This window comes from Microtus pennsylvanicus, chromosome 12, assembly GCF_037038515.1.
Source record: "Microtus pennsylvanicus isolate mMicPen1 chromosome 12, mMicPen1.hap1, whole genome shotgun sequence".
Lineage (NCBI taxonomy): Eukaryota > Metazoa > Chordata > Mammalia > Rodentia > Cricetidae > Microtus > Microtus pennsylvanicus.
This window is the reverse complement of record NC_134590.1, coordinates 45,861,947-45,888,607: the sequence shown is the minus strand read 5'-3', so window position 1 is coordinate 45,888,607 and position 26,661 is coordinate 45,861,947. Positions and strand designations below refer to the sequence as shown.

The 26,661-nt window shown below is 40.1% G+C and overlaps 1 protein-coding gene across 1 annotated transcript; it reads left to right on the top strand.

The window, feature by feature from the left end:
- Nucleotides 1-354: 354 nt before the first annotated feature.
- Nucleotides 355-24,849, top strand: Pi4k2b (phosphatidylinositol 4-kinase type 2 beta). The gene is made up of 10 exons (XM_075943546.1): nucleotides 355-744; nucleotides 7,867-8,003; nucleotides 10,457-10,657; nucleotides 11,239-11,370; nucleotides 12,941-13,094; nucleotides 14,526-14,584; nucleotides 16,500-16,599; nucleotides 19,774-19,907; nucleotides 21,796-21,855; nucleotides 22,938-24,849. Exons 1-10 carry the CDS (start codon nucleotides 495-497, stop codon nucleotides 23,109-23,111), a joined length of 1,401 nt encoding a protein of 466 aa, XP_075799661.1. The 5' UTR covers nucleotides 355-494; the 3' UTR covers nucleotides 23,112-24,849.
- Nucleotides 24,850-26,661: the final 1,812 nt, after the last annotated feature.

The window sequence follows — 26,661 nt, the reverse complement described above, 5'->3', positions numbered from 1 at the left end:
AATAAATACATAAAACATATGGAGTATTTTAACAGTACAGGGCCATTTAGGCTCTGTCCAAAGAGAAGCCACCAGTGTTCATGAACTTTTAGTGGAAAGTGTTAGTGAAATAAATGTATATAATGTATATAGCAATAGAGAAGGAGTATTTAGGTTGGAGAGAATGCACCTCCACAGAACCGACACTGGTCCTGGCTCCCCGGAAGAGTCCCAGCAGCTGCACACAAACACCTCCCGGGGCGGAGACACAGGTGGCCCTCGAGACCTGCCCCGCCCCGCCCTCACTTGCCCCACCCCCGGTCCTTCTGCGCAGGCGTGTGGCAGGCGTCCCGGGGCTCGAGGGGCGGGGCGTGGCCGGCGGCTGGGCGGGGCGGGCGCGGGCTGGTGGACTGGTGAGGTGGCGTCGGTGCGGTCGGGTGGCGCGGTTTGGCGCGATGCTGAGGCCCCATCCTGGAGCCCGGCTGCCCTGAACGCCCGAGCCGCCCGCGGGGCCCATGGCGGAGCACTGCGAGCCCACCCGCCCCTCGGAGGACGAAGACGAGGAGCGGGAGCCGCTGCTGCCTCGGGTCGCCTGGGCCCAGCCGCGGCGGGGCGCGCCCGGCAGCGCTATGAGGCTGCAGGCGGACGAGGGCGCGGCCGTCCTCCGCGAGCCCGCCACCGACCAGCGGCCGCTGGCCTCCGGGGACGCGTCGACCTCCACGAACTTATCCATCGAGCTGGACCGGTCCCGCGTCTCCGGCTCAGGTGCGACCCATGTGCGCGCGCAGCCCGCCTCTCCCTGCCTCAGTTTACTCTCACCTTTCCCTCTGTGGCAGGGGGACAGGGATCAGTAAAGTCTCACTCTTTAGCCTCCCCGAGAGAGTTAGTCCAAGTGGGAACCAAACATTGAGGGAAACTTCACCCAAGACTGTGACGTAAGTTGTTGGTTCAAGTTTGGGCTTCAGTTCTGAATTGGGAACTCACGACGATCCAGAAAGTCGGACGCCTCGGAGTCGTGAGTTTACTAGGCGGATGACAGTCGAGAGACATAAAGAAAGAATGACCAGTTGCCGCTGAGACAAGTTTGAAAACTTTCTATTAAATGTTGCTATTGTGACGTTAGCCAGAGGGGGCAGAGGCTGGTGAAATATACTTTGCCGGCTGCAAAGTATATTTGTGCATTTAAAAAGAAAGCACCTTTGCAGCATCATGTGGGCTGATTTGAAGTGGACTGGTTACCTTTGAAAAAGAGGCTGACAGGTGATGTTTAAACTAAAATTTAGGCATGCTGTTGCAGGCCTGGATATCTGTGTGGTGAGTTTGGGGTGGTGGAGTGTAGTTCGACTCATTTGGCTGAACCGGGGTAGGTTTGTATGCGATCCATCTGGAGTCTAGACAGGCTTGTTTCTGAAAACAAAACTCCTACTTGCTGGTGTTAGGACGGATCCAAAGAAGTGGCATATGCATTGTTCAGGAGCATCATTCCATGTGACCGTTTATAGAAATGCCACAGGAAAGGTAGTTTTTATTAATACTGCTTATTTTCGTAGAAGTTGCTACGTTTTACTTGACCTACGAGTGTGCTGGGTTGCTTGAAAGGATTGTTGCTACGTTTTACTTGACCTACGAGTGTGCTGGGTTGCTTGAAAGGATTATGGACAGAGCAAGTCAAGAGTTCTAACTGAACTTTTGTTCAAACATAAACACTCTAAATAAGCACCCTAAAGGAAACGTCTCTCAAATGCACTAAATGCCTGTCTGCCATTCCCATGACATTAGCTGATGGATGGGTTTGTAAAACAACACTGAGTTGAGCAAAGAAATGTGAAGTTTCCCATCTTCACAAGCGAACCCTGGTTCAGCCGGCCACAGTGGACACTTTGGCCATATGTGATGTAAAATCCGCTCAGTGATGGAACTGAGATCATATGGCTGCTGCTTGCCTTGTCTTCCCCCAGAGTTACTTTGTGTGTTAGATTTAATAGAGCCTAAGATCTTAAAAGTACATTTATTGTTTGACAGGGTTGGGTCTGTTTTTTTTCTCCTGTTATTTGTGGTAAAAAAAAAAATGTGGTAGAAAAAGCCAAAAAGAGACTAGAATATGATAGAATGCAAGTGGGCTGTCAGAATTCTCAGTGATGATCTTTAAATCACAGTTGACAGTTTGTTAACATCTTAGTTCTCACAGCAGCGCGGTAGGGGTTGCCGGTGACCCTCATCTTTACTGTGAGAGTTGAAAATTAATACAACTGTAATGACCAGTTAGCTCCTAGAACTTCAGGAGTAAGTCGTTTGCACAAAGTCAAGTCTCCAGGAAGTGCAAACTCAGACCGAGCCTACTTCTTTTTGTTTTTCAGGTCCTGACTTTGTTCTCTTTGCTGTAGAACTCTGTGTTACAAAAGAATTGCTACTTTGGGGGTTATGTGGGGTTTTCTTAAATAGGATTTTAATAGCATTCATTAACTGCTTTGTTCTTTTACCTACCGTTCAGTTGTCATGAAACCACCTTTAATTTCAAGATATTCTTGCTTTTTAGATCAATATGGACATTTGTGGTGTTTAACTATTTTGTTTATATAAACAGGAACTTTATGACTTTATGTCTTTAAGCCAGTGGAGAATGCCGCACACCTATTATCCTTATATTAATAATGTAGTTGGCAAAGTCTAGAAGTCGCATGAACTATAGTGTTGTTAAGTCAGTATTCAGTCACTCTAATCAGGGAATCAGATTGTAATAGAGATAATAGTACCGGTGTACCAGTTGTACATGCTGGGCTTGGTTCCCTGCACTTCACATAACTAGTCCTGTGAAATGAGTCCTACTTTGGAGTCCCACATAGGAAAGCAAGCTTAACAAGCTTGACTTGTGATCTCAACAAACCTGTGATCCCAACACTTAGGTGGGCAAAGCAAAAGGACAAGCAAAGACAGTCAAGCCTAGTGTGGGCTGTATAGTAAGTACCAGGCTAGCCAGGGCTGGCATAGCAGGACTCTCTCCTCAAAAAAAATAAAAAAAATAAAATAAAAAATAAAAAAAGTAAAAAATAAATAAAAGGGTTTTAGAAAGAAGGAAGCATAGGGTAGAGAAAAGGTCCAGCAGTTAGAAGATCCAGCATCCATATGGCGGTTCACAGCTTTCTGTAACTCCAGTTCCTTGGCATTTGATACAATCTTCTGACCTCCATGGGTACCAGACATGACATTATAAACATACATACTCACAGGCAAAACAGTCACACACATAAAATAAAATAAATAAATCTAAAAAGTAAATAAAGAGTCAAAATGTAACTTTCTGAAGTCTGTTTCAGTGGCAGGAACTCTTAGTAGCTGGGGTGGTAGGTGTTTCCTGATCGAGGATCAAGAGGCTAATAATTAACTCTTTAGGGCAAGTTTTACAAGAATACGTTTCCTGTGTCTTAACAGTCCACCCAGAACTGAGATTTGAAAGTAAACAATTATGGTACTGAAGATTATTGCTCAGTTGTGCTTAAAATACAGCTATTCCAAGTTGAGTGGGCTGACTCACTCCTGTAATAGAACACGGTGAAGGCTGAGGCAAGGAGGCTCAAACACTGGATTAAGGCCAGCCTGGGCTACATAGTGAGCTCAAGGCTATCTTGGCCTAATACAGTGAGGCTCTTACCTACAAGACAAAACAAAATATGCAGCCATTATTATCCATTTATTATAGAAATGAACATCGCTTATCAAATATCTGAGTATCTCCTGGGCACTAATAGAAAGCAGGCCTTGAGAAAACGATAGTCAGCTATATCAAATGATGGCCTGTGTTTGACTGCTGGATGCCCACATAGCTTTGTGGTCACTTAACACAGTTTTGATGGGCTATGTGTGTTACCTGACAGAGAAAGCTGAGGATTCCCAGAAGGCCTGGAGCATGCTCTTAGATAAAATCAGGGGAGTGGCACCAGTTGAAACCCTTGAGGTATGTTTATTCACCAAACTCATTTGTACTTTTTCTAGAAGGAATTCTAGTTAGTGGGTAAGATGTAGGAAGGAGGAATAAGATGAGTTCTTGTTGGTTTATTTAAATGAAGTTACCACGCTGGCTTACTTTCATCTAACCACAAAGGGTAACACAATAACTTTTTCAGAATCTGTAATGTCCAGAGCACCCACAATAGCCTTTGGTATGGTCAAATGTATACTTTGTTAACTTTTTAGATAGATTTGCTGAGGGCCTTCCATGTGCTAGTCTTTGTTCTACATCAGATATCAGAAGGAGGTGCTACGCTTTCCCAGAATTTAGTTATTTTGTTCCAGTCTTAAACGTGAACAGTGGCTGTGAGTTGTGGGAAGATGGCTTGGTTTTCTGTGGGATAGTAAAGACAATCCGAGCATAAACTGCATGGACATCTTTGAAAATCAGAAGCCTCAATAAGACTGGAACTTGACTACATTGTGGTGACCCAAAAGGTGTTGCAAAGATAAAATTGGGATTCTCCATAGAAAATATATTTTGCAGACTAAATTGATGACTCAGTGGTTAAGAAGCTTACTGCTCTTGTAGTAGACTCAAGTTCAGTTCCTGGCACCCAGCTAGGGCAATTCACAGCACTAGGGTTCTCATGCCCTCTTGTGGACTCTGGAGGCACCTCCACTCACAAATACACATAACTCCCCACCACAAACCTATAAACACTTAATTAAAAGAAATTTTTTTTTCTAGAGAAAAAAAGAAAATTTTGAAAATTTTCTGATATGGACACAAATAAAAGTAACAGTTTATTCCTTTAAAGTATGAACATAATTTTAATTTAAAAAAATTACAAGGGCCAGCAGTATAGTGTAGTGATATAGTGGTACTCAAGGGGCTCTAAGCTCAGTCCCTCCCATACCTTTTCCCCCAAAGAAAATACACTTAACTATGTCTTCTACTAGTGGAACTCAAACCAGATGTCAGCAACAAGCCTTCAAAGCAAATCATCCATAGCACATTAGGCACAAAGCAGTTTAATATCTGTGGGTGTTCTCCAAGTTAAACCCATTACCAGTGCGTATCTAAACCACTAGAATGTGGGGAATTGTAGACAGTAATTACCAAGGACACAGCTGATGAAAAATTAGCTACTGAAAACCAGTTGCTTTGATTTGAAAATAGTTAAGATGTAGACTTTTCTGTAATGATAATTAGGCCCAGTTATAAATTCATTCATTCATTTATTACATAAAAGTACCTTTGTAGATTGTGTTGATAAATCCAGGCCATCTTCAAATAAGAGAATGACCATGTCCAGTGGGAAGGATACTGTCTCATGAAGAGGCTGGAAACATCCTGGCTTATTGTACAGAAATGCCTCTTGATTGATCTGATTTTGGTTGAAACCAAATTACTAAATATTTAGAGAGAGGTTGTGGGTTCCATGACAGCAAGGAAGAGAGTATGTGTGATAAACTCCAACGTGTATCTCTTGTATCAATTCAGTAACATTTAATAGTAGCAGTGTACATGTAGTAGCCAAAGAACTGTTGAAGATGGGAAAGACCACAGTGGTCTAAGAGTTGAATCATTTTAATATAAACTAGTAGCATATGGTAGGATCGTAAGTAAATAATGCAGTATTAGAAGGCCTCTTTTTTAAAGTTGGCATTGAGAATAGAGTGTCTTTGTTCTGCAATAGATGTCTTAGTTCTGGAAGCTCTGTTTATGGAGGAATCATGGAAAACCAAAGCATGGAACTGGGGAGATGGCGCAGTGGTTAAGAGAGCACCATCTGCTCTTTTGATGAGTTTGGTTCCCAATACATAAGTGTCAGACTCACTGCCCTCTGTGACTCCTGTTCCAGGGGCTCCAGTGCGCTCCGCAGGTCCGCAGGCTCCAGGTACTTGGTGCACATACATACATGCAAGCAATACACTTAAAATAAATAAAACTTTTTTTTTTGAGACAGTGTTTTTCTGTGTAACTTTGGAGCCTGTTCTGGAACTCCCTCTGTAGACCAGGCTGCCCTCCAACTTACAGAGATTCACCTGCCTCTGCCTCCTGAATCCTAGGATTATAGGTGTGCTCCACCACTGCCCAGCAATACAACATTATTTTTTCAATCTCAAAAGAAAAACGAGGCATGAAACAGGCAGGAAACTAGGTCTGAACACTTTGATGTGGAAGGTAGTGAAGAGGAAAAGGCTTAGGGAAATGTGAAGTGATTCTCGACTATGAGAAAAACTAGCACAGACATGGGTAAGTAGACGTGGGATTTGCTCCAGGTGGCAGGTCTATGATAGAGACTCCATTCTGGAAAAAGAGGTTTGTATTTGTTTTCATGCATACAAAAAAACATAAGAAAAAGAGATAATATCTCTTTGATATCATTTTGTGTACACTCCTCTCAAGATTACTTGCTAGTGATATATTTTGGAAGGTACCCCAGTACTAAGAACAAATAAACACCTTTTCAAAATAGTTTTATCTCTAAGAACTGGTCCATTGGGACTGGGGAGATGGTTCTGTTGGGTATGACTCCCAGCACATGGCTGCTCACAGTCATCACTCCAGTTCCAAGTCAGCGGATCCAGCATTGTCTTCTGTACCTTCGGGCACCAGGCAGGCATGCATCTGTTGCACATATAGGCATGTAGGCAAACACCTATGCCCAGGAAATAAAATAATATTTTTTAAAGGAACCTGTGAATCGCTGAAGTGTAGGAAATACAATTTGACTAATGATAATGGTTACTGGTGCCTATATTATTCAGATAAGTATAAATGCCCACCACATGCTGATTTCTATCCAGAGTCACCAAGGTTAAAGTTCCTTGCTTCATTCGTAAGGATTTTCAAGGGACAGTGTTATTTGAATGAGCATATCGGTCTTATAGACTTTATTAAAGTACTTTGTTTATTCTTTTGAGTAGGTAAAATATGTCCAAATAGCCCTTTTTGTAATATTTTTGTCAGCAAAGATTTTAGAAAATAGTAAACAGCAGTTTTGTTTGGCTGAATTAAAGAGGGTTGATTGTGTTTTGAATTTTCATAATGATGTACATAGAGAATTGAAGTACCTTCCAAATTAAAGTGGAAGTGGCTTTTGGCTTGTCTTTCCATTCTAAATGATTCATTATTAATTCATCAGCAGGTGATTATTGAGTGCTTGTTATGTTCTGGAAACTGTGCAAGTTCTGGGGGCACAGCAGTGAAAGAAATCCTTGTCAGAGCTCACAAAACAAATCAGGAGATAATGCTCAAATAAAGTAGAGATTAGCAGCAGTTGAGTAAGGGGAAATGGAGGCAATAAGGACTTGGCCTTTGCTTAGAGTAACATAGGAAACCCTTGGGCTGTGTATTAAAAATAAGTGATATGATTGTGAGTTGGTTTGATATAACTTAAGAAAGAGTTGATAGGGCTGATTTCATTGTAGGAGTAGGGGTTATAAGAGTTTGTGCTTTGGATACTGATGAGAAAGAACGAATTTGAAAAAGAAGAAAAAAAGGAAAAGAGAGAAAGAAAAAACTAATAATAATAATTATTATTATTTGATTTTTCAAGACAGTATTTCTCTGTAACTGCCCTGGCTGTCCTGGAACTCAGTCTGTAAACCAGGCTGGCCTTAAACTCATAGAGATCCACCTGCCTCTGCCACCCAAGTGCTGGGATTAAAGGTGTGCACCACCACTTCCCAGCGACAAAAAAAAAAAATTTAAAGGGGGACATGTATACCAGTCCTTTGTTTGGTTGACCTTTGACTGTCATGTGTGTACACCTGAATGCACAAACAGGTACCCCTACAGGATACACACACACAGACTATCTGATGTTTGATTTCCTTTTTCCATATCTTACTGTCTTGAAGCCACTCACACAGGTCCATAGTTTGTGCATCCACGCAGCTGGTCTAACACAGTGATTGCTATTATTTCAGAGATAAATACATTCTTGGAAGATCCAGAATTTGCTGATATTGTACTGAGAGCAGAGCAAGCAATAGAAACTGGAATTTTGCCAGAAAGAATCTCTCAAGGGTCAAGTGGAAGTTACTTTGTGAAGGATTCTAAAAGGGTGAGAACTTTACATGTATTATGCACATTTTGGAAGACAAGACTTTAAATGTAAAATGTCTGAGTTTCTGGAAATATTTTCCTATTACATCTGTTTGTTTCTTCTTTTCCAAAATAAAGGTCGGTGGTTTCTGTTTTGTTTTACTAATTACTAAATAATATAGAAATGGAGCTGTTAGTTTCCAGTTGTAACTTTCTGCTCTGATGTTTTCTATTTGGTTCTGTTGGTTGAATCAAGCATTTATTGTATACCCATATTTACAGGTGAATCTGTTAATGCACCTTCATAGTCCCCCCTCTATACACCTCTGTGACCATATTAACCAAATACAGGGGAAGTTGAGATTTTTAAAACCTGCCTAATGTCATTTCCCAATGCTTGATTTATTTTTTTTAAGGTATAGTTTATTGCCCAAGGAAAATTTCCCTGGTATTATGCCAAGGAAAAGAAGCACGACAAAGCTAGAAGGCATTGAAGTGTAGCAAAGCAAAATGAACTCTGATTCTGGAGTGGAAAAGAAAAGTCGGTATTTACTTTCTTCCACTTAGTCCGGAGTTTTTCAGAAATGGTGTTGTCTTTTCTAAAATATTTTTGTGTGGTACATAGCCCACCATTCTTTTTCCATGAGCCCCCACCCCCATAATTGAAGTTATATTTTAAAAGTGATTTTTAGCCTGTCTGAGGTGGTGTACACCTTAAATCCCAGCACTTGGGGAGGCAGATCTCTGACTTCAAGGTTAACCTGGTCTACCGTGAATTCCACGATAGCCAGGGCTACACAGAGAAACTCTATCTCGAGAAAAAAAAAAGTGATTTTCTTTTTAAAGCATAATTTTATTTGTTTAAAAAATAACAAAAAACCAGGGTATAGACATATATGCATGGTCAGACCTACATTTCTTTGATGGGGGAGTAAGAAATTTTGGATCTCATGTGTCCTGTGCTGGTAAAAACCTGCTCTTTCTGCCTCATAAGTACTGAATTGATGGGTCTGTATTGCCTGGTTTTATGTGGTTCTGGGTTTAGAACCCAAGGCTTCATGCATGCTAGGCAAGCCCTCCACCCCTACTTCTTAAAAATAAAATATACATATTTGTCATTTGCAGGTACTGTCAGTCTTTATTCCAAGTTTTTGTTGTTGTTGATGATAATTTTTGGTTTTGAGACAGACTTCCTCTGTAGCTCATGCTGGCTTAGAACTCATTGTGCAGCAGGAATCCTCTTATCTTAGCCTCTCAAGTGCTAGGGATCATAGTAAATCATAAATCAGGTCACAAGCCTGACTTCCAGGCTTGAGTTCTTAATTTGTTCTTCTTTTTCTCAAGTTAATTTTTTTAGAATTTATTACATTATAAATAAATTATGTTCAAAATTATATTTTGATTTCTTGTCTGAGATAATTGAGCCATAAATTTAATGAGTGTATTTTATTAGATTAGTACTAATGATTGTAGAAACTTTTGGACACCCATAATTTTTTTTTTCTTCTTTATTTTTTTCCTCTTACCAGAGAGTTTTGCTACATGTCCCAGGCTGGCCCAGAATTCACTATTCCCCTGTCTTAGCTAACCCCTAAGTGCTGGGATTACAGGTGTTCTACCACCCATGGCCAAAGTTTTTCTTTCTAGGAAAGGCTTAAGATGGGTTCATGAAAAATATAATAGAGAGGCAGGTGGATCTCTGTGAGTTTGAGGCCAGCCTGGTCTACAAGAGCGAGTTCCAGGACAGGCTCTAAAGCTACAGAGAAACCCTGTCTCGAAAAACCAAAAGAAAAAAAAAAGAAAAGAAAAAAAGAAAAAGAAAGAAAAACATAATGAAAAAAATCTTAGGTATGAACTGTTGATAGCATAGTCATTCAGTTTATGTTGTTTATTTGCGTGCTTAAGAATTAGTTGAGCACATACTATGTGTCAGGCACTGTTCTGAGTACTGGAGGTAAACTCTAGTGGATTCCTTGCTTTTTAAAAATATTTAGCACAGCAGGAAAGGAGATAGTGAGTAAGTGTATGTGTGAATGTTTAGTAGATCCTAAGTAATACACAACACTGCTTACATAAAATGTAGTCTGTGGCAAGAGAAACTCTTAAGCTTGTGAGTTTGAAATTAGCCTGGACAACCTAGCCATAAAGAGAGAAGTGGGATGGTGTTGGGGGGGGGGGCAGACTCCAGTGTTAATTTGAAAGTGCCGTAATTCAAAACACTTGCAATTAATCTGGTTAAATGGCAGAAGCCTTATCTTAATTTCTAAGGTTTGACAGAGCAAAAGTTTGAAAAATACTGATAGAATGTAATAATGATTTTAAGTTGAGCATAATTTTTACAGTGTGATTGAAATCAGTCATCTTAGTACTTAAAGGTTATGTGTAAATCTTATTTATTGCAATGCATTTTGTAGATTGTTATCCACCTGTCCATAAAAGTCTAATAGGATTTCTACTTTCCTTTTCCCCTAGCGTATTATTGGTGTGTTTAAACCCAAATCAGAAGAACCTTACGGCCAGCTGAACCCAAAGTGGACCAAGTATGTCCACAAGGTTTGCTGTCCCTGCTGCTTTGGCAGAGGCTGCTTGCTTCCTAACCAGGGGTACCTCTCTGAAGCTGGTGCCTACCTGGTAGATGCGAAGCTTCAGCTGGGCATTGTACCTAAAACGAAGGTAAAGGAGAGTTTGCTGTCAGGCTGAGCCTGCACTTAGAGTTCACTTGTTTGTGGACACTTGAGCGATAACTTCCAATGGTAGAGCCTAGTGAATTCCCCTCGTGATAAGTTAGGAACCCAGAGCAGCTGGTTTCTTGCACTCTGGTATATAACCATACAGTAGTCAAGAGAATGTCTCTTGCTCCTGTGAGGTCACAGGATGATGACAGAAAGGGAAAAGGACCAGGGGGTAGATCCTGGAGACCCTTTTGATCCTGCTGACAGTTGCTTACTTAAGTGGCCACAATGCTGCCCTTGTCTTCCTTTGGACCTTTATGTAATTTTATTTGATTCCTTCCTTAAAATGTCCATCCTTAGCTCTAGATTTCAAGGCTCTTATTTTTTTTCCACTGGAAACTTTGGATTGATTTTATATCTTTTTTTAAAAGAAATATATGCCATTTAAAATTCTTGTAAAGATTTTAGATTCTCTAGGAGCTTTGTTATAGGGTTAGACCTTGCTCATTTACAGCATTAGAGTGAATTTGATGGTCCATGTGAATGGAAATACCATAATCCAAACTCTAACCATTTTTCTAGGTGGTTTGTCTTGTCAGTGAGACATTTAACTACAGTGCAATTGACCGTGCAAAATCAAGAGGTAAAAAGTATGCCTTAGAGATAGTGCCAAAAGTAGGTAAAAAGTTTCATCGAATAGGACTTCCTCCTAAGGTAAGTTACTCTAATAAGCTTTGCTTTCAGGGCAATTGGACATTTATTTCCTAAACCCCGGGGATGAAGCGTGTAGCTAGACATTGGGCATCCTGCTGTAGACTGGAAATAATCTTTAAAAAAGAGAATACCTTTTCCTCTTGAGCTCATAGTAACAAGCAGTTTCAATGCAGTTTGATAAAGCTGGTCCATGGAGCTCTGAGGGGGTAGGAAAAGGATGCCTAGAATAGAGTTCTTTTCAGTGGCGAGCATGTGCCTGGCATGCATATGCAAGGTTTTGGATCTAGTCCTTTCTGAGGTGGGGTGGGGTGGAACTTACTGAATTAGGAGGAGTCAAGATGTGGTTTGAAAGGCTTTGTAAAATTACTGTGAAAAACACAGGTCTGGAGTTAGAGCTGGGCTCCACTTCCAGCCTTTCTGAGAACAATCCCAGTTTTCATAAAGCTGCGATTGCCTTTTAAGTTGCAAGGATAAACTGAAGAAATTCTCATCACTTGGCACATAGTGAAGACTTAGTAAATGGTAGTTCTGCATGTGTTCACTACTATACAGATTTAATATTTATTAAAACCTAAGGGCCTTTTGCCAGCTAGCTAAGCAAGGGTACAGAGAACTAATGGAAGAGGCATTCTAGAAAATTCTACATTACTTATTTTTTTTAAATATATTTGACTTACAATTTTATTGTTGCTATGTAAATATCTAAAGAATTTGAGTAGAAACTCACAATTAACTTATTTTTCTATTTAATTACATTCCCGATAGTCAGTTTTGAACATTTTTGCTATTTTCTTGGATGTGCTAAAATAGATATGACTAAACAAGACTGCTCAAAAGAAACCTTTAGGAAGTTGTTAAAGTTTCTAACTAGCATGTTAAGCCAAGGAACAAACTTTTTTATGGTGATTTGTTTGCTTGCATTTGTGAGGCAGAATAGGTTGCTCATTACCTGTATGTCATCTACTGATGAAATTTGTATTCTGACATCAACTTCTTTAGTATTAACTAGTAATTTTAATAATAAAATTGCATTTTTTTAATTGGGCATATCTTCAAGGAAAAGACTCTTTAAAAAGTCATTAGAAAGGCTACAATCAATTGATTAAATCTTTAAAATTTATATGATCTCTGATCTGCCTAAAGAATCCATTGTACTTTAAATTTTATTTTTTGTACTTGATGTTATGGAAAGAATACAAAAACGCTACCTGGGTGATACAATTGCACTGTCATAAAATAACCAAGACAGTGTACAGTGTGGCCTCTCAGTTAAAGTCACTTTGATACCTAGTTTTAGGAAGTAGCCTTCTTCAGGTGTCACCTTCAGGGCATATATTTATTCTTTTTTTTTAATTTCCTAAACTAACTCCCTAAAGGTCTTGGGTTGAGCCTGTTACTGTGTGTTCCTGTGATTCCTTAAGCTGTTAAGTGTGGCTTATCTGGATTAGTATTAAATTCTGTTTTTCTTATGTGCTCATGTAGCATTCTGTGACTGTACTGCTGAGAAATTTGAAAAATAATGCCTTTGTGCTTGTACTTTCCTTTCTAACTATAGTTCTTGAAATTATAGATTGGTTCCTTTCAGCTGTTTGTGGAAGATTACAAGGAGGCTGAGTATTGGCTTAGGAAGTTTGAAGCTGAGCCTCTGCCTGAAAACATTAGAAAGCAATTTCAGTCACAGTTTGAAAGATTGGTGATTTTGGATTACATCATCAGAAATACAGGTATTAACGTTTTCAATCTCGTTAGTTGTAAACTAGATTCTCGTTACTGAAGTCAAAGCCATAAATGTTGCTTCAAGAGTCCCAAGGCTGAGTCCTCTGCAGTGTTGGGAACCGAGGAACCTCTGACCTCCTGGGCATGTAGTCCTGTGTTGAGGGCCTGACTCATACAGGGCCACAGAGAACACTTCCTGTCCCCTCAGGTGGAGTTTCCTAAAAGCAGGACAAAGCCAGAGACTAGAATTGCTGTCCACGGATATGAAGAGATTCTTCTTTTAATATTGCATTATGTTGTTTGTGAAACATTAAGCTTTTTGTTTGTGCTGTACTGTGAGGGAACCATTGTGTAGACGGGACAAAACTGTGGTTCCCTGGACTCTCGGGTCAGTATTTCATGAGAACTTATCCAACATACATCTTCTCAGCTACCATCCTCCACAGAAATTACAAGTTGGGGCCAGGCCTGTGCTGCACCAGGACTCACGGTGATGCTTATGCATTCTACAGCTTGGGAACTGCTACTTTCAAGTTTGTTTTTCATTACTTATATTAGCTTCTGAAAAGCGTCATATAATTTTCTCAATTTGACTTTCTTAATTAAATGGTCTTAGGTTAATATTAAAGCTGGCCCAGAGTAGTCAGATGTTTACACTGGGTGAGGCTACTTTGAATGTGTGTAGCAGCCAGCGTAAATCTGCTTTCTTCCTCAAGCAAAAAGACGTTCTCTTTGATTTTAATTAACCTTGATCTAGCCATTGCCCTGACTTGTACAGGGTGCTTCTGAGGGGCAAATCAGTTCATATAGGTGAAGCACTTAGAACAGTAATCTGGCACAGGGAAAAGTTTAGTAAATGTCAGGTTATATCGACCAGGTTGTTAAAATTGTTGTAAATCAGAACTTTCTGTTGTCTAGTTAGGGTTTTTATTGCTGCGACGAGACACCATGACTAAAAAAGCAAGCTGGGGAGGAAAGGGCTTATTTGGCTTATGTTTCCATATTACTGTTCATCACTGAAGGAAGTTAGGATAGGAACTCAAGCAGGGGAGGAACCTGGAGTCAGGAGCTGACACAGAGGCTCTGCTGACTTATTCCCCATGGCTTGCTCAGTCGGCTTTCTTATAGAACCCAGGACCACCAGCTCCGGGGTAGCCTCACCCACAGTGGATTGGGCCCTTCCCCATCAATCACTAAATTAAGAAAATGCCCTAAAGTTAGATCTTACGGAGGCATTTTTCTCAATTGAGAGTCCTTCCTTTCAGATGATTCTAGTTTGTGTGTCAACTTGACATAAGACTAGCCAGCACATCTGTGACGAATCTGTGCTACAGAAAACCAACAAAAATCTCAAAAGACTGCGGGCTTAGATGTTTTCATTAGTATGAAGCCACAATATCTGTAAATATCAACTAACAGACTTTTGTTTCTTTTGAAAGACAGGGGAAATGATAATTGGCTAATCAAATATGAAAAGTCAAAGAAAAGTAAAAGTGAGGTAAGGAAAACTTAGTGAGTAAAAAGTATGTATTCAGTTTATATAACTTTTCTTGAAATTGTTCTTCACCTTGTTTCTGAGGCATGATATTTCATTGGAGCTTCCCTAGTAAGCTAGGCTGGCTGGCTGTTGAGTTCTCTGCCTCCTTGTCACTAGCTTTACAGGTGTGACTGTCACACCTGACTTTTCCTGTGGGTCCTAGGTGTGAAACTCAGGGTCTCAGGCTTGTGCTGCAAGCATTTTACCAGCAGAGCCATGTCCCCAGCTCTGCACTATACTTCTAGAGCAGAACCCTTTCGTGCCCTCTTTCCTTCCCTTCCTGAGTCTGTTTGTATTGGAGACCAAGTCTGACATCCACTCAGAATTTGTAAAGCTTTTGACATTTGTAAAAATACCGTCTGTACCTTCTGATATCTAGGGACATGTTTTTATCTACTAATTCTGTTTCTTCTGAGTATTTTGATTCAGTGTTAGGTAATACAACATTACATAATAAAATGCTTGTGAATCATTTCCTTTGAACTTTTTAAAAAGTACTTAAACTGGGTTAAGCTTACAAAGTAGACTATATAGATGCACCACAGTATCAGAACTAGATAGTTCAGCTTCATTGCTATTAACCTTGGGTATCTGTCTCAATTTTTAAATTTTTTTTATTATTTATTTATTCATTGAGTCAGGGTTTCTCAGTAGCTATGGAGCCAGTCCTGGAACTTGCTGTGTAGACCAGGCTGGCCTCGAACTCACAGAGATCTGCCTGCCTCTTCCTCCCTAATGCTGGGATTAAAAACGCACACCACCACTGCCTAGCTTCAGTTACTTTTATTTTACTATGAAGAGACACCGTGACCAAAGCACCTTATAGAAAGAAAGTTTATTAGGGGCTTCCTGAGGATTAGAGTTCATGACCGTCACGGCAGGGAGCATGACAGCAGGCAGGCATTGTTCTGGAGCAGTAGCATCCTGGTCCACAAGCACAAGGCAGAGAGAGCTAACTGGGATTAGCATGGATTTTTGAAACCTCAAAGCCCACCTCCTCCAAGGCTTTACCTTCTAATTCTTCCCAAACAGTTCCACCAACTGGGGACCAAGTATTCAAACATATGAGTCTATGGGGGCCATTCTCATTCAAACCTTCACAAGTTCAAATTTTAGATACACTTTTAGGATAGGTTTTTAAGCTTAAAAAATGTATATTGTAGAATGTTTAAATAACTTCTTCAATATTTAATTTCTGTGTTCTCAAGTTATCACTTAAGTTATTGCATCACTTTGAAATATTTATACTTTAAGCATTTATCCAGGAAATTTGAAAATTTTTGTGTTCACAGTACTTAGCAATATCATAAAGTAACACAGGTGCATCTTAAAGGTCAGCTAAGCAACAGAAGCTATGATGGGGGCTGGAGATGGCTCAGTGGTTAAGATCACAGCTGCTTTTCCAGAGAATGTGGGTTCAATTCTAGCACCCACATGGTAGCTCACAACCCACTCTGTAGCTCCTGTTCCAGGAGATCTGCCGCCCTCTTCTGGTCTCTGTGCACCAGACCCATGTACATAAAGTCAAATAGTGCTGTTAAGAAAGCTACAGTAGACAAATATAAAACATTTAAGCAATGGGTTGTTTAGCTTCCTTCTCTAAATTTAGTATTTTCAAACTGTCTTCTGAAAGGAAAAAAAATAATTTACTAAGTAAATCTGTAATTCCAACTTTAAAATATAGCAGTAATGAAATGCTTACTGTTTATATTGTCTCTTCCTTTCTTGTATAGTTTTGTTTTTTTATGAAAACCTAATTTTAGTTTTATAAATTTTCAAGAGAGCATGTACTTAAGCCTCAATAATAATTGTGAGTCATTGATTCTTTGAAAATATTTTTGTAGAATCTATTATCTGCCACTTTTCTCCCGTTTAGGACTCAAACTGGATTGATGATAAAGAATTGCTTATTAAAATAGCTGCAATTGATAATGGGCTAGCATTTCCCTTTAAACATCCTGATGAATGGAGAGCATGTAAGTATTAGAGTTCTCCCAGATGGAAAGGGTGCAGAATTGACAGATGGAAATAGCAGAGGAAATGTGATGAAGTCTGATCACATGTTAGGGCTCAGTTCTAGCTCCTGGGGCTTTGAAGGTCTTGCTACTTACTGTTTGTATACATTCAAATGACCTTGTTTGGCTTTAGTCTTAGAAATGGGTTTGATAACTTGTGATGTCTAAGGTGTTAATATAAGAATGATCTAACAGATCTTAGTAGAGTTGTGTGTTGATGTTTTGGGCTCCATTCCTTTCGCAAGATTCAGACCTCCCATGTCACATCGTGGTGTTTTAGTTGCCCTTCCTGCTGTGGATAATTAGTTTTGATACATTTGAAGCCAGTTTGGGACATTTTGGTTGTATTTAAAATTGTCCATATCTTGAACAACTACTTCTTCTTCCTCTTCTTCCTCCTCCTCCTCCTCCTCTCCTCCTCCCTCCTCCTGAGCCAGAGTTTCTCTGTGTAGCCTTCGCTGCCTTGGAACTCACTCTGTAGACATTTAGAAATATTTTAATCTCAAGATTCTATATTAAAACAATTTCCAGCTGGGCAGTAGTAGCACACACCTTTAGTCCCATCACTTGGGAGGCAGAGGCAGGCAGATCTCTGAGTTCAAGGCCAGCCACGGCTACACAGAAAAACTCTGTCTTGAAAACAAAACAAAAATTCTAAATAAGTAGATTTTTGGCATTTGTTTATTAGTACTGTTTTCCAGTGTACTATGCTATGATGTATAAATATGGCCTATATGAATATCTTCTCACTTTTCTTTGTTATTATAAGCACGATCCATTTAAAGGGCTATATTTGAAAGAATATGTTTGGGTACAATGTTTCATTTATTTTTTCATTAAAACTTGTTAGTTATTACTCCTAGAATGCCCTCCACTTGACTTTAACTACTTAATCTGTTAACTTTTGAGAGGTCATAACTGATTTCTTAAAAATCAGTTTCTTCTTCCATCTTGTGACTTTGTGTTTCATATGCAAAGGGCCCAGGGTTTAATAATTCCTGGGTTCATTTGTGTGAGATGTAATACACTTTATTGTTCTGTTTTTTTTTCTGTTGTAGTGTTGCTACACTGCTTTTCATTTTGTTAGCGTTTACTTGGTATTTATTCGATGCTTTTTTTAACTTCTACCATTTTGTTTTAGTTATATGACATAACGCAACAGATGGTGTCTTTTAACCCAGTCTGAGTCTTTCAGTGGGTAGCTTAAAGTGTCGATAAATTTGGACTTTTCTTACTTTTTTTAAAAATTTACCATAAATTCTAATTTGCTTCTTTTTTTCTTTTCCTGTGTTTTGTGAAACTGATTTGAAATGCCTTGGTTGCATTTTATTTTTCCCACTAACCATTTGAAACCTTTATGCAAATTACTTTTTTAAAGTAGTAGGTTTGTAAACTTCCTATAAAACATCCGGGAAGTTTTGCCAAATGTGTGGTTGGGGATCAAGGGTCTGGAGCTTGCAGAAGAATTGGTGTTAAGGGTGTGGGGATGCTTTAACTGTTGTCTTTATAGTGGAAGCTCTGGCTTTATTTACTGTCATCCAGGGAAGTCATGAAGAACAAACACCGTTGTCTAACACAATGCCAGGAAAAGAAATACTCAATAAAGTTTGTTGAGTACCTAGTGAATGAAGGGAAAAGGGACTAATAGAGTCTTGGGGAACAGTAACATTAAAATAGGGAGAGAAAGCCAGCAGAGATGGGGAGTACCTTCCTTCCAAGACAGGAAAAAAACTTGGAGAAAATGGTGTCCACAAAGCCACAATGGAAGAACTTGACAAAAGAGATGAGACATGGCTCCTCTCAGGTTAAGCACTCTGACTCCCTTGGGCTGTGAGAGTTCCTTAGGCAGGCTCAGGGGCATGGAGGTGGTGGAGGTGAATGGTGACGGTGGAAGTTGAAGGACGGGGATTAGAAGCAGAAATAGACAAAGAATAAGAGCTTTTGAAATGAAATTGTTAAGAGAATGGAAAGAGAAACAGCTTAGAGGAATGTGTACCATATGTGCAAAACTCAGTTTAAGTCTCACTCAGTACTAAGCACAGATAGAAATAAGGGATGAACCTAAGGGCGGTTGACTTCCTCAGTGCTGTGACCAGATGCCGTATTGAAGCCGTCTCAGGGGGAGGAATGTATTCTGGCTCATGGTTAAGGGGATTCAGTCCGTCCCTAAATGGATGGTGGAGGAAACACTAAAAGCATGAGGCCGGCCAGTCCCTGTGAGGCGGTCCTCCTGTAATCACAGCACTCTTGGGCAGAAGCAGGCAGATCTCTGAGCTCAAGGCTAACGTGGTCTAAATGACTGTTCCAGGCTAGATAGGGCTATATAGTTAGAAGCTATATATATAGGGAGGGGAACAGATGCTTCGCATTTTAACCCATCAAAAAGCTGCAGACTATAATTCCCTAGCCCCAGTCCTGTAGCCCTACTTCAAGCTTCATAAGCCCCATGTCTAGAAGGTTTCATGGCTTTCCAGACATCACCAGCACATGCCAGGTGTTCAGACAGGACTCTATGAGGGGCATTTCACATTCCCTGGACAAGCAGAGATACCACTTGGTGATTCTGAAATCTACCCTGCCTCTTCCCTTTCCAGAAGATTCCACTGGTCTATTGCTAAACTGCTTCCCAGTCTCAGACTCATGAATGCTTTTTTATCCTTTAAAGCCGTTTATTTACCTCCCACTTATTTAAAGTTTTAGAGCTTCCTCTAACTACAAGTTCCTCGATTCCTGATCATTTTCAGCTGAGAAGGCAGGAGCTGTGATCCATGGGACTTGATCTGGGTGTGTGAATGATTACAGGTTCCCACCAGTTTCATTGCCCCAAATGTGATGTGTTCTGATACAGGATTTTGAGATAGGGCTGTTTGAATAAAACTCATTATCAAGTCCCATCTCTTTACTGTGTGAAGCCCAGAAATGGAACACCTTCAGACAAGACTATCCTGTGCCTTGTCGCTCTGACTGGCCAGCTGAGTCTGGAATCTGAACAGCTTGTGTTGTAAAGGATGGTTGTATTTTACGAATTTCAGTTTTCTTTATTTGGGAGAGGCTGGGAATTGTAGGAAAGACTGGTATAAATGTGAGTCTGAACAAGCTGTTACTCATTACTCATTAACATCTATTTTCCACTAGACCCGTTTCACTGGGCTTGGCTTCCTCAAGCTAAAGTTCCTTTTTCTGAAGAAATCCGAAACTTGATTCTACCCTATATCTCTGACATGAACTTTGTACAAGATTTGTGTGAAGATCTTTATGAACTCTTCAAGGTAAAGGTTTAATTTGGAGGGTGTTCTGACTTCCTGAACATAGAATTATTGTTTTCCACATTGAATTTTACTTTTCACTTTCATTTCTGTGGTGCTAAGGACTGAACTGAGGATCTTGAGCATGCTGACAAGCATTTGACCACTGAGCTCTGTCCTCAGCCTGTATTGTTTCGAATGAATGTTAGGACTGTAGGTCTGCTGCTCTAAGAAGCGACCACAGGCTGGGCCACTCATGCAGTGCCCACTCCTTCCTTACCGTTCCAGGGGCTGGAAGCCTGAGGTCAGGCGGGGGGCATGGTCAGTTTCTAGGCGCCTTTCTTCCAACATGACTTCTCATTCATTGCATTCTCACGTGTTGTAAAAGCAAGCTAGCTCTGGAACTGCTGCTTCTAAGGGAACTGGCCGCATTCCTAGGAGGTCCACCTTCATGACTTGGTTACCACTCAGAGACCTCATGTCCAAATGCCGTAATAGCAGAGATGAGATTTCATCACACTGGGCACACATAAGCCTTTTGTTCATAATAAACACCATGCTTTCTTATTCATATTTAAGTTTAAACTTATCCCTACAGCGCTTATTTTTATCATTTAACTCTTGGTGAAATTAATGTTGAGAAAAGTCAAGTTCATTGCCCAGATTTGGAATATAAATATATACCAGTGTTTAAAAGATATTTATTTAGACCAGGCAGTGTGGTGCATGCCTTTAATCCCAACACTTTGAAAGGCAGAGGCAGAAGGATCTCTGTGAGTTTAAGGCCAGCGTGGTCTACAGAGCTAGTGCCAGGACTGACTTCAAAGCTACATAGAGAAACCCTGTCTCAAAAAACCAAAAATAAATAAATAAATAATAAATAATAAATAAATAAATATTTTGTCAGTGTGTGGGTGTTTTGTCTGCATACAAGTCTTGTGTACCTTGTGTGTGGTGCCTATGGAGACCAGAGGAGGCCAGAAGAGGGTGTCAGATCCCCTGGGATAGTTAGTGCTAGGAATCAAACTGCAGGCACACCCAGTACTCAGTACTCTCAATCACTGAGTCATTTCTCCAGCCCTAGCATTATTTTCATTGCGTGCTAATAACTTACTCTTGGCTACAGAAGTACAGGTGTATGCTTAGTTCTTAGAGGAAAAAATTAAGCAAATATTTATCCATATACTACTTTTTAAAATATTTAGTTTTGATTGTCAAAGAAAATGCAATTTTTAAAAATACGCTGTATTAAGCCTCATTTGCAAATACTACTTCTTGTGTTGCTTATAGCACAATCTAACATAACAGAGAGGAATTAGCAATTCTGTTTTTATAATTCATACATTTGTAAAATTATGTTTACTATTCACTAGTAAATCAAGAATTTTTTTCAAGCTGGATTTTTACAGAATTACTTGTTAAATTGTAATGTATGTTTTCTGACTTGTTAGGATTTTATTAATTATTATAAAAAGCATAAACCCATTTGTTCATATTAAATCCTTTCTGGAGCAAGTTGGGGTATAAGCACAAAACATCTCTTGTTCTAAGGCTTTCCAAAAGTACATCAGATTAAAACACTCCTTTTTTACTCGGTGATGGTAGCAAATGCCCTTAATCCCAGCACTTGGGAGGCAGAGGTAGGCAGATCTCTTTGAGTTTGAGGCCAGTCTGGTCTACAGAGTGAGTTCCAGGGCAGCTGGGGCTACATACAGAGAAACTCAAACTCAGTCTCAAAAAAACAAAAACAAAAACTTACTCTTTTCTCATTTGTTTTCAATTGGAAAACTTTCTTATGGCCCCTTTTTTTTTCCACATAGAAGAGTTTGTTTTAATAGTTGGTATTTGTTTCAAAGCTGTTGGTGTTTGGAACTATATTAACCTTCTCCCCCTTCCCCCCTTTCTGCAACAGACTGACAAAGGATTTGACAGAGCTGCTTTTGAAAGTCAGATGTCTGTGATGAGAGGCCAGGTAGGTCACTGTTTATTAAGAATGTCTGCTTAGAAAGTTACCAACTTTCCCCCACTGTGACACCGAAGTGTAGCTCCTAATGCTCCCTGTAGTGCTGAGCCTAGATAGCTCAGATGATACTTGACGTTGGTTTAAGTAGTCGTTCACCTCTGTCTTCCTATAAATTAGCTATTTCCCGCTTGTGTGCTGTTTGTTTAACCAGTTGTTTGCTCAGCGTAAATGCTTGCCTCTTGCACCTTTAAAGCACTCCATCTGGAATAGGGTTGCACAATGCATGTAGGCAAACATTCTCCCACTGAACCACATCCTCAGCCCCATTTGTCCCCATTCTGATGACTGTTTTCTGAGTGTCCTACCTTTTTCTTCCTCAGAACACTTGCACAAACATTTCCATATCAGATTCTTCTGCCACCTGGAACATACTTGGCTTTTCTAGAGCAGTTACATCAGCAAGGTTGGGTGCTGACTGTGAGAGGACCACGTGATTTCAGCTCAGTCTTCCTCTCCACTAAGCACTTGGACCTGAGATAAAGGCCCTAGGTCTGTAGGCGTGAACCTGAAGGTCCTCTTCACTCACAAGCGCCACCATCTGGTTCAGCTGTCTTCCAAAAGGAAGATTTGAGATGAAAACTGCCTTTAGTGACTCCAAACTGATGTCCTCTTCCTAAGAGCATATATTTAATACAATACAGCTGTTTGCTACTGTGTTGTATCAAAGATGAGTCTGGTTTTTGCACTGACTATTGAATTATACACAGTAGTGTAATGGTAAATATTATGAAATCAGACCTAACTGGTGAGATAAAGTGCAGTGACCCTCAAAAGCTAGTGTGAATTCCACCTGGAGAGGATTACAGAAGTAGTGAGTTTAGGCAGACATTTGAAGCGGTCTTTAAGTTCTCCATGAGTGGAACATATAAAACCTCTGATTTCACTGCTGCTGGACATGTGCGGTAGTTTCCCAGTTGGTCAGAACTGTTTAAATTCTTGTCTCAGGCATCCATGTATGGTTAAATACATATATACGGTACATACTTATAGTACTTCCTCCAAATTGATGGGAGTCTCTCGTCTTTCCTCAGATCTTAAATCTCACTCAGGCACTGAGAGACGGCAAGAGTCCGGTGCAGCTGGTGCAGATGCCATGCGTGATCGTGGAGTGCAGTAAGACTGGCAGCCAGGGACGGGTTGTCCACCTAGGCAGTTCCTTCACCCAGACGGTGCACTGCCGGAAGCCGTTCTTTTCATCATGGTAGCAGATGTAAGGGGAACAGTTGTGTGGTGTTACTGTGCTGATAAAATATTACACTGATGTAAATCTGCTGCTGAGAGCACTAGTTGCCAAAACCTCAAATAATTCAAGTCTTTAATATACAAAATAATACTATATTTTGAATGTAATCAAAAGTTTACGATTTTTTGTCCAAATATTAAATTTCTATTTCAGGGAAGAAGTGATATATCTCCTATATTGTATTTTTATAGAAAAAAATGTATTTTATGTTTTTATTACTTTAAAAAGTAATTTTGTGGTTTACACTTGCTAGCATGACTATAATTGGTTCATAGAATTCCAATTAGAAGAGAAAGATAATACTGTAACATATTATATACTTTTTAAGTATGAGAAGACTCTTCTTCCATTCATTCCAAAAGGTCTTCTTGAGGGTGGCCAAGCCGGAAACTGCTCTTGTAAACTCTTAACAGAGCAGTCAGTAGGGAAACAGTAAGAATGAAGCTTCATTTGAAAGCTGCTGCTTTAAAACTGGAGTACGTGCCCAAAGGTGGCCATTACTGGGGCCTGACAGACAAGCGACCGTATAATTTTTGTACTTTGGTATATTTGCTAGTGAACTATTCTGTCGTAGTGAGGGAGAAAAATCTAAGGTTATCTCCCCTCCTTTTTAAAAAAGGAGATAACAGAGAGTTAAATGAAATAATGTGAAATTAAGGTAGATCTCCAATATTTTAAAATTACAACATTGCCTTAAAAAATTCCCTTTTTTTTCTCATATGGTATCAAATAATTGAAAAGTAGTACTTCAAAATACTATCTTAATCAGTTTAGTACTTCAGTTAGTGTTGAACATCCCTGCAAAGTAAACCATACCCTTAAGTGTATACTGAATTTCAGTTGGGGGCCAGGGTCAGAAAGCTGGGAAACAGTAGACCCCTCTGGATTGGAAGGGAAGGTAACTCCGACCATCCCACTGATTTAAACCTTTGTTCTTCATTGCATCTTGAGCATCTGTGTGCTCTTTGGAATTTGTAGCGCTGTTTAGTCACCAAGGCATGTACATGGAAATGAGCCCAAAGAAAAATGTGACTGCAGAAAAGAAAGCTTTGGTGTCTTGCTTCAGGCTCAAAACCTTTCATTTGTAAATTGGTTGTCTTAGGATTTTTAAGGAGCTATTCTTGTATGAACAGTGTGTCCAGGTGGTTAAATTAGCAAACTCGGAGTCTCCTCTTCACGTCTTTATTCTCGGCTCTGTGATGAGTGAGCACAGCACTGCCCAAGTGGTCAGTTGGGAGCCTGTGTCCTCCTACCTCTTCCGACCTTCCGTTAGCTCAGGTTTGAGGTAATGGAAACTTGAGTGGAATATCAAATTAGGGCACCACCTGTTAGTCATTAAGTGTGCCTTTCTAAGATGTCTTGTGCAAGAGATGGCATAGTTGCCTGTGCTGTGGTATGGCTTTCACAAAATGATTTTTTTTTCAGTATTTTGAGAATTGCTATATTAATTTTTATAACAAAGAACTTAGTAAATTGCTACTGTTTTATAGTCTAAAATTAATAGTTCAACAATATTTTTAAATGTCTGACCATGTTAGAAGGGTTGAGATATTTAAAGATTACAAGTGAAAGTACTTAGCCTGTGTTTTGTAAACATTCATGAACTTAATTGTTATTTAACTGTGGAATTTTTTAAATGAGTATATTTATATTGTCAAATATGATAAGCAAAAGGAATAAAAATCATTGTCTTGAGGCTACCTTGCTCCTGTGTATTATATTTCTAGAATACTTATAGTTATGCTTGTAAAGTGTGGCATACGTATTAGTACCTTTGTGTTGCTCTGGTCAGACTCTTGACAGGAAGTTACTAAGGGTGAAAAGGCTTGTTCTGACATACTGTTCCAGGATACTCAGTCCATCATTGTGGGGAAGCATGGAAGCAAATAAGGCACCTGGTTACACTGTACCCACAGTAAGGAGGCAGAAACTGGACAAGAAGGGGACTGAGTTAAAAAACCTCAAGGCCTATCCAAGTGACCATCCTCAAGACCCACCCCTAGTTGGAGATAAAGCAGTGAAACACATGAGCCTGTGGGGGAACATTGCCATTAAATTACTGTAGGCAGAGACTGCTCGTTTGTTTTCTGGCTGCCCAGACCCAAAATAATCACACAAAAACTATACTAATTGCAGCTCTGGTTGGCCAATGACTTTATTAGTACCTTTGTGTTGCAGACACCTGACAGGAAGTTACTAAGGGTGAAAAGGCTTATTTTGACATATTTCTAGCTAGCTCTTACATCTTAAATAACCCATTCCTATTACTTTATATTTTATATTTACCATGAGGCTCATGGTTTACCAGTAAGGTTCCCGGGCATCTGCCTCTTCAGTGGCTACATGGCGTCTTCCTGACTCTGCCTACTTTCTCCTCTATCTCTGCTTATATTTCCCACCTTTTTTAATTCTGCCCTTCCAGTAGACCAAAGCAGCTTTATTCATTATCCAGTGGTTTACAGCATACAGAGGGGAATCCCACTTCAATTACAACAGTACGCTTTGTTTCTTACTTTGGATCTTCTCGTGTGATTCTGAAGGTGGAACCCATGGCCTTGCACATGCAGGATTGGACCCCTGAACTACATACTGCAAAGCATTACTTTTCACACTAGGTATAGGGTTTAACCCTTTGTTGTGCCAAAAGGTAGAAGCAGTGGTGTGTGTAACTAGAACTTTTAAATTTGAGCCAGGTGGTGGTGGTGCAGGCCTTTAATCCCAGCACTCGGGAGGCAGAAGTAGGCGGATCTCTGTGAGTTCAAGGCCAGCCTGGTCTATAGAATTCCAGGACAGGCTCCAAAGCTACAGAGAAATGAGGTCTCGGGAAAAAAAAATATTTTTAGACTTGTTCATGAAAATGATATGATTGTCCTTAAGTCAGTACTGTGCTAGTGAGGAAAACAAAGACCACTTTGATGAAGTGACATCCTCAGGGTCCAGACCAACACGTGACAGGCTGCAGCTTGAAGGTTCGTATAGCCAGCTGCCTGCCTTAGGTCGCTTGGGCAGCTGTCCAGATGTGGGCAGAGATTCTTAGTGCTGTTCTACCTTCACGTCCTCCTTGCAGTTAGTGCGGAACAGGTGATTCAGGTCTGGCCAGCGAGATGTAGAGCGGTGCATAAATTCCAGAGCCAGCAACAAAGTGCCATGTTTGAGCATGATCTTGTCTTCATTTGGTTATAAACAGGGACTTTGCGGAGTGGAAGTAGCCTGGGCACAGGCATTTCTGCTGAAAGAAAGCCACCCAGAAAGTTGATTGAGGCATGAGACGGTCACAGGAGTAAGCAGGAAAGACTGGTCCCTGAAATTTAAAATTTAATCATTACTATAGCATAAACAGTCTTGTCTGTAACAAGTATAGTTATAGTAATATGTTGCAATGTAAAAAGAAAATTATACATTACTTTAAAATTTAGAAAATGCTCAGGGGCAAGATGGAAGCAGCAGCAGGTGACTTTTTAGTCTCTTTAAGTCATCACATAGCAACCCGGAGAGCAAAGCAAGAGTTTGCC